The sequence below is a fragment of the Gastrolobium bilobum genome, unplaced genomic scaffold (assembly GCF_033153095.1).
Source record: "Gastrolobium bilobum isolate Gb01-03AN ecotype WA unplaced genomic scaffold, APGP_CSIRO_Gbil_v1 utg22134, whole genome shotgun sequence".
In the NCBI taxonomy this organism is placed as follows: domain Eukaryota; kingdom Viridiplantae; phylum Streptophyta; class Magnoliopsida; order Fabales; family Fabaceae; genus Gastrolobium; species Gastrolobium bilobum.
In genome coordinates, this window is record NW_026899656.1 from 57,448 (window position 1) to 66,226 (window position 8,779).

Below are 8,779 nucleotides of genomic sequence, written 5' to 3' on the forward strand. Positions count from 1 at the left end.
CTTAGTACATGTCAACAAAGGAGAGAAGATATTGGGCTTATACTGTCGCTACAAGATATACGATAGAAAATTGGAACATAATTTACAACATGGGAGATTTTTTACCCCATTCCTGCAAATGACATGGCATCTTCTATGAAAAATACAATAATGGGATGAAGCCGTTAGTGGATTACACATCAACAAGACCAGGAATAGTACTCTAGTACATTCCCAGTATTTTGGGCATGGGATCTTCAGTATATGGAGAAAATGTACATCACTCAAATTCAGTTTAGCCCCTTGTACTAAATGATTGGCTTCGTGAATAAGAGGAGGATAACACCTGCACAAGTTAAAAGGTTGATTTTGTCATGAAAAATTCTAGAAAAATTTCTTCCACTTACGGAGGTGGTTTGAATGGGAAGTCGTAGTACACGAAAGAAAGACAGATGACAATTAAGATGGAAATCATCAAAAAAGTGTAAATGAAATATATAGCTCCGTTGACAGTGGAAGATAAAGAAATTGAAGATTAGCCAAACAAAAAAAGACTGGATAGTAAAAATGCCATCATACCTGATATGTCTTGGGTCCTTTTTTTAGGAGAAAACCAACGCTGTTTAAATTATCGATGAAAGTGTCAACATCAGGAACTTTCAAGGAAATCCTATCAGCGAGACTGTATATTTCCTGAAAAGGAACACACGCGTCTTTTACTAAGTACAGAAATCACCGAAAGCAAATGCAGGGGGAAAAAAATGAGCACATACAGATACTGAAAAACAATCTTTCTGTTCCAATTCCGATTGCTTATTGAGGGCGTTTAGGAAGCGTTTTGCCTCTTTCTGTTGACTCATACCCCCACTTCGACCAAAATCCACGACTCCATGCTCATCCACATATTTATCATACAGGGACTCCTTCATGATTTCAACAACATCCTGAACAAACGATGTCGTTACAAGAATGACTCAAGGAATTCATGACAAGAAAAAACTTGACATTTTAAACTTCGGACAGGAAACATTCAGTTGTCGATATACTCCTCAATTGGTAAAGGAAATTTTATAACATGGAAGTAGAGGCAGGAAATATTGTTGACCTACTAAAACTATTTCCCTTTCATCTTTTTGCAAGGAATATTAACGTTTAAAATAGCATTTTATCGATATTAGAAAGGTGGCTTTTTAGCTGTTCCAAGAATTACATATTAGCCTTCACGTGAACTAATAGTCACAACTCTCCGAACCCAAGCTGTGCTAAACATTAGACCTCAGACTTGCATTCACTTGATTAAACTCGAGGGGCAGAAAGATTATTGGTGCTATTACATTGTTCAGGTCATATTAAGATGTAAAATTAACTAACCATTGCATCCTGGGCCGTTATTTCTACTCTTAAGTCCAGCCTAGCTCGAGCTTCAGCTAGCCTTAGTAGACTTTCCAGTTGCCTTGCTGTTATTGGAGTACCATCAGCCGAAGTATTATGATCTCTCAGTTTTAGGTAAAACTTCTGTAAGATTTCTGCTGCTGGCTTGGACATCCTGATTAAGAGAAATCAAAAAGAGAAAAGAGGCAGAAAATAAATTCTTATAAGCTTCCCAAGGGAATACTTAGACCACAATCAATAGATATGACATCAGATCACCTAGGAAAGACAAAACTCCTTGCATAAGCAATGTATTTGCGAAGAAGTTGAACGGGTAATGGAACAAAATCACTGTCCCTGTGTGGGTCAAGTCTCAACCTTGAAATTAAAGAACCAGATCTAACGCCCAAACCTACACCATCAGCATTCTGTGATGCAGCAACTCTTGAATCAGAAGGAGGATCTGGCTAAAACGAATATTCTTCATTAGTGAATCTGGAATCTGGATTTACCAATAAGTTGGATGCTCTAGCAAATCTAAAAAATACAAGACGGAGTGGAGAGAAAACCTCCACGTCGCTTTTTCAATGCCGGTGAATGCTGCCCAGCATGAAGCTGCCAGATACATTTGAACCTTTAATCTTTAGTACCAACAGACAAACATAGGATCAAATAAAAAATAAGATACCGACAGTATTGATTTGAGAAAATATTTGGTAAAAATATGAAAACATCGAGCCTTTGTATACTGGGAGAAAAGATATTGTCCAACAGAAAGAACACCAAAATCTAACACACAGAAAGCCCGTTATGATTTCATCTATGCCATGTGGCAAATAATGTTTCCTTTGCAATTTTCATAACACTCTTCCAGCATTTCTCTATTGGTCCCAGTGCAAGTCATGTCTCCTGTACATCGGATGTTCAAACCTATTTACCAATTAAATTCCTTTATTTGAGAAGAAGAGTAGCTTCCCTACCCTTGCTAGTTGGAGAGTGGTTTTTAGGTTTTGAGAAGAAGAGTAGCTTCTAGATCAAAAAAACAAGACACGAGGGGGAAAACCTAGAATAATTATGCAGAAATGAATATTAGCCTCAATTAATAATTTGTATCCTTGGCATAAGCAGATACATCTGTTATATTAAAGAAAGTAGAGTTTGGAGACAACCTTATTTAACAACTGAAAAGTTCAAACAATTATTGAAAACCTCCTAATATACTTTATCATCACCATAATAGTAGCTACATTTATCAAGATGAAAAACAAAGATGTCATTCCCATCAACCACGAATGAGATATGAACAGTGTGTAATTTATGTACAAGCACCAACACTAAGTAAGAAGATGGAAAACTTACTGACATAATGTGCTCCGAGACTCGCTTGTCCAGAAGTTCATCAGGTTTATCCAGCAGTATGAAAATTAAATCAAACCGAGACAAGAGAGCAGCACTCATTTTCAAATTTTCATTCACAGTTTTTGCCCGGCTGCAATTTGGGTTATAACTTTCAATATATAGTTCCTTTATGCTTTATACAAATAACTTGCACAATTTGTCACAAGAAACATTGCTTGGTTACATGACTGGCATTATTTGATAGTAAAAATATTAGAATACAAATTTATATCGATTAAGAACCTCAAAGACATCTACGTCATTGAAAGAGAGAAAATGGAAGTATGCGGGATATTAGTGAACTTTATCTGATTTATTACTGTTTATATATTATTTTTTGTCATGATAGATAATCTGAGACGGAATATCGAAACAAGTTATAGCCTACTCAGGAAAATTGTGCAAATAAGATAAAATTGTGGGAATAAGATGAAAACTGAAAATTTTACTTATAATGACCACCAACGGGGTTTGCAGCCGCTAAGACAGAAGTCCGAGATGATAAACTTGCTACTAACCCTGCCTTAGCAATAGAGACACACTGTTGCTCCATTGCCTCCAGCAAAGCCTGCATTATCACAAATAGACAATGAAGTTTCAGTTAAGATATATTCAAGTAACTAGAAATTGATCAGTAACCAGAGCACAAACCTGATGCTCTGATGACATTTTATCAAATTCATCAATGCAGCACAATCCACTGTCAGCCAGCACCATAGCACCTATCAGGAATTCCAACAATCACTCGGCAGAAAATAAAATCTAATCTTTTGCGAAAGACCATAGCAATTTGAAGTCAAATTTCGCAGAGTCTCCTATTAACCATGACCAATCACAAGTAATTCCCTAATTATGGAAATAGCACAGTACACATTAAGGTCACAGTTTGACTGAGTAAAACCATAAAATTAAATTAAAAACATATATACCAGCCTCAAAAGCATAGTCGCTTGTCATAGGATCCTTCACTACGGCTACTGTGAGGCCAGCTCTGGTTGTCGCATTACCACAGACATAGATACCGCGTGGAGAAACAGCTGCTGCTGCTTGTAGCAACTGGCTCTTACCTAGACCAGGATCACCTAGAAAATTGAAAAAGCAATACTACCAGGTTGTCATCTCCTCTGCATAACTTATCATCATGTTTCCATTATGCCAACTTCTAAGTGAAGAAAACATTTTTGATATAAATAAACCCACTTATCCGTAAGATAAATATTTCTGAAGATTTGATTCTATTCAGAAGGCAAGGAAAAGACATTAAGCATACCAACAATTATGACATGAATATCTCCCCTCACAGGAACCTTATTCTGATCCATAGAATGCTTTCGTACACCACCAAATAATGCCAGAGTTATCCCAGCTGCCAAAGTAATAGCAAATTAATATTAGATTCACCTGATTACCAATTTCGAAACATATCCCCAAATAATACCACTGGAGTATCAGAAATGGCTCGATTCACATTCTCCACTTCCCAAACAGTTACTAACAAAGCACGTGCCAACCATGGGGTTCCCAAGATAAAAGTGAACAAAAATATGTTGGAATAGCTGGATTATGACTTTTCAATAGGAAACATTGACAAGGTTATACAAACAATTAAAGAAAGCATAAGAAACATTTCACCAAACAAGCAACTCAAAGGGTGGCCTTGTGCATGAAACTTCTGCTATTGCAGGGTCTGGGGAAAGTCAGATGTATGTGATCTTATGCTGGGCGGAGAGGCTGTTTCCACGATTAGAGCCGATGACCACCAGCAAAGTCACAGGGCAGCAATGTTACCATTTCGCCAAGGCTCACCCTCTAACCAAAAAGGCTACTGAGCATGGAGACACATTTCATTATGTGATACAAATTTACCTTTAACAAGCTCATGCCCATAGATTGACGGGCATATAGATTGAAGGATTTGCCGAAACAAATCTGGACCGTGCTCTTCCGCAAACTTCACAACAAATTCTAAATCCTTTGAAGAAAATGAAAATAAATCAAATAGCTCAGTCGGTCTAGCTTTGGGATTAGAGTCTTGCAAATCCTCAGGTATGGACTGCGACTTTGAATTTTTTATGGATACAGTTTCAAGATACAAATAGTAAAATCCTTGGTTTCTGTTCTTCGACTTCCCTGCATAAATACCCACAAGCTGCATCAGATAGAGAAATGACTCAAAAGAGAATAAATTTGCATCTTATGGTCATTTTTATATAAGAGTAAACACCCTTTTTGGTCCCTGACAATATCTACGAAATCCTTTTTAGTCCCTGACAATAAAAAAGAACCAAATTGGTCCCTAACAGTATGCAAAAAAGCCACGTTAGTGACGGAGGAGTTGACATAAAGACTAATGCGGTCCTTTTTTCATAATTTTAAGGACCAATTTGGTCTTTTTTTATTGCCAGGAACTAAAAAGAATTTCGTAGATATTACCAGGGGCCAAAAAAGATGTTTACTCTTTATAAATAGGAAAGTTGATGAACTACAAAAATATGGAATCAAATTGTCAGGTGGCATAGAAAAGTGATGATGACATTGAAAGCGGATTATGCTTCAACGATCATGAAGTTTACCTGTCATATAAAAGCGATATGCTGAGAGTAGAAGACCCGTATTCCTATTCTATAAAGCCGGAATAACTCTTATACAAACAAAACAATAACAACTAAAATAGGTTGTCTGGCAAATATGCTGAGTCCCCATCTACCTTCCAAGAAATACTTGTGTAGACTAAACCAGTAAACAAAAAACACATTATTACTTTGTACTAAATAATTTCATGTGTCAAGTGATAACATATCTTATGTTGAATTGTTAAGTCTACTTAAGAACTATTCATATCATTTACCTTTACATGAGATTTGTTAACAGCTGTAACTTCCTTTAGAATCTAAATTTTGTAAGTTTTAAAGTTATATATCATTTTAGCATACTTCTCGTGCATCAGCAATAGCAAAGCAGTTATGCAGCCTTCAAGAATTAAGCAGAAGCTGGTGCTGTCCAACTCTTGAAGAAAAGAAGAAAGGCATGTTCTACAAAGAATATACATATATGATGATAAGACATTGTCATTTTTTATGTTTCATAACTTTGTCTTCATCTTTTAATAAAGGTATTCTATTATTATCACCAAAGTTTCAGGTCATTTATTGGCCAAAAATACATTAATGATTTTGCATGTAGATAGTAGCCAAATCCATATACTAGTGAACACGAAGAAATGAAGAAAGGAGATTAACTAAAAGAGTAATAGATAAATATTCAAGTGAAATTTTAGAGAGTTTAGTTATCTTTGCTCATAAATTTCAATTTGGTTTCACTTCAGCAACCATGCAAGTGTTAATACAGGGCACCATCTATGGTAGATAGCAAAAACATGCAATGTCAATCATACCTCCTCCAATATCCATGTAAGTATTAATTCCTCTTATGATTCCAGTAACAGTCACCACATCCCCGGGTATGCATGCATCAACAAGATCTTGGGTAAGCTCACATTCCACTGTTCGAGGCACCCGCCCTTCTTCATGATCTTCAGGTTTTAATAATTCTTGAACTCTTGTGAAGCACATGCATAAAAAATGTTTTTTAAAGGACTGAAGCTCCAACGAATAAGTAGGGGTGGGGGGAAAAGCACCAGGCTCACCTTATTTTTTGAAAATCAATAGTTTGAGCAGTAGGTCGCAATGGGTTAAAGATTTTGCTCTTGCATCCATTCAAATTACAAGTTGATGGCGGTGAAAATTTCCCATCAGGAAACATACGCGTGATTCTTTGTTTACACTTACCACATTCAAAACTCATTTCTACCACAAGAGGTCTGACAGTGCTGACTTTCACAGCAGTTCCACGCACTGAGACAAGCTTGTCTGTCAAATCACCAAAGGATGTTAAAATGCCTCTCTTTTTTCTTTTCTTTTTTAAAACAGGAAAGCTTCAACTTTGGCAATCAAGCAATTACTACAATGATTTTATGATATACCAATGTAAGCTGCTTTTAAGTTCTTCAGCGCAATCATAGTTTCAGGGCAGTTATGAAGACGGATAAACACTTTTCCACTAAGCTCCAGCATATCATTCTCCCATATTGAAAGCAAAACCTGTTTCCACTTTCCAAATTATTTTGGCCAAGCATAGGATAAGCAATTGTTTTAACAAACAACAGTGGTGATTTCAAGCATACCTTGTGAACTGCAGCACTCATGCATAAGAGAGCAATTTTAGGTTTCTCCATTAACATTTCATAAAATTCCTCAACATGACATATTTGTTTTAACTGATGCAAGTCAAGCGACAAGACATAGTTTCCATAATCATTTTTCACCTGTCAGCATAATTCAATAATTATCCCCACTCGATAACAACACACGCTGAAATATTCAATATCACTGAATCCAACACAAGGTTTCTATAATAATGAGGAAAGAAAAAAAAAAGAAATCAATGATTTGAAGAGGGGAAGAGTAATTGAAATACCTGAGAAGCGAGGTTCTGGCCCTGGCCCGGTTGAGAAGAAAAGAAGGAAAGAAGAGAAGATGTGAGATTGAGCCAGGTTTCTTCCACAGTGAACAGTTGCTGAGGAAAATAAATTTCCAATATATCCAGTAACCCGAATGGATCCATGGATATGGATCCGAATCCATATCCGATCCTCTCTTCCATTTCCTCTGTTGCTCTGTGCATCCCCACCACGCTTTCGCGGTGCCTTCTTCCACTGCTTTTGCTTTTGGCGGGAAAACTGAATATAAATAAATAAGGTTACCTTTCTGGGCCGTTGTTTTGGGCTTTAATCGAATTTACAATTGGGTTTGGGGACTCGTACTGGTAAGCACTGAACTGTCATTTTCCACAGGGGAGAAATTAAAAAATATGGAAGAAATCTTTTTTAAAAATGCAAATCAAATATTATTAAATGAATGAAAACTTAAAATGGATAAATTACGCAGTAATGGCATAGAGCACATTTATTACACAATATGACTTTTATTAAGCAGCACTTTGATATTTTTTTTTTTTTTTTTTTGTTCATTGTTCATAAACCATATTAATCATTCGAGATAGTGAGATCTGGGTAATAATTTATAGCCACAGAATAAAACAATACCATGTGAAAACCCAAGTGTGGTGGCTCAGTTGGTAGCATGGGGACTGAGTGGTGGGAGAAGACCTCGGTTCGAATTCCACCAACATCATTTGAGAAGGGGCATAAGTACCGTAATCCTTGGACTCGCACCCGTACTCTGGGTTAGTCTCATAGGCGACTCAAAGAGTCGAACCCGTGAAAATACAAGGGAATTCTGATTCGCCTCAAAGAGATAATTAGCATCAGTTTTCAAAAAAAAAAACAATACCATGTGAAAATAATGGGGTAAAAATAACTTTAGTCTAAAATTTAAATTAAATTTTTCTCTGTTTCGATTGCCCTCATTACATCAACGGATTCACCGTCACAGTCTTTATTTTATTTATTATTTTTTCAAACTTTTATTTTTGTGATAAAAAAATAGGGATATAATATAAGTCATTTTTGTTGTGTTGAATCAATTAGGCGCTTCTCCAAAGTTCAAAATTCTGAAACGAAAGTCTCTCCCTTCTCCTTTCTTCGGCGCCGATGATTTCTGCAACGGACGGTTCTCTGAGGAAGAAAGATGTCGAAGATCGACGCCTTAGTATCATCGACGTTTCGTCCGCTGACGATTCGCTTCTCGATTCCGTTTCTGGAAACACCCTCAACCAACAACAACCTTCAGGTCATTTTTTCTGTTTTTCTTTCTTCTTCTTTTTTTAATAACTGCAAATTTCTCTCGATTTTAATCAATATTGAACTATTTACCGTTTTATGTGTTGAGATAAATTGAAATTCGTTTAAATCTACTATTCATGTTCTCTCTTTGATCTCATTACCTTTGTTAAATGTGTTTTCAGAAAACCAAGAGCATGCGGATTTGTTGTACACTCCTAACTCGAAAAAGTTTGAGGATGCTGCTAGCAAACTTGAAGAGTGGGAGCACGAACCTCCTTCAAATGATGA

The 8,779-nt window shown here is 36.4% G+C and overlaps 1 protein-coding gene across 1 annotated transcript; it reads right to left on the reverse strand.

The window, feature by feature from the left end:
- Positions 1–274: 274 nt before the first annotated feature.
- LOC133292315 (probable DNA helicase MCM8) lies at positions 275–7,410 on the reverse strand. The gene is made up of 17 exons (XM_061490714.1): positions 7,225–7,410; positions 6,932–7,072; positions 6,731–6,848; positions 6,395–6,617; positions 6,143–6,306; positions 4,615–4,878; positions 4,019–4,114; positions 3,678–3,830; positions 3,400–3,470; positions 3,198–3,316; positions 2,710–2,839; positions 1,920–1,965; positions 1,630–1,792; positions 1,351–1,525; positions 753–923; positions 559–672; positions 275–325 (listed from the first exon to the last, which is right to left on the reverse strand). The coding sequence occupies exons 1-17, from the start codon at positions 7,408–7,410 to the stop codon at positions 275–277; spliced, it is 2,385 nt and encodes a 794-aa protein (XP_061346698.1).
- Between the last annotated feature and the right edge of the window lie 1,369 nt (positions 7,411–8,779).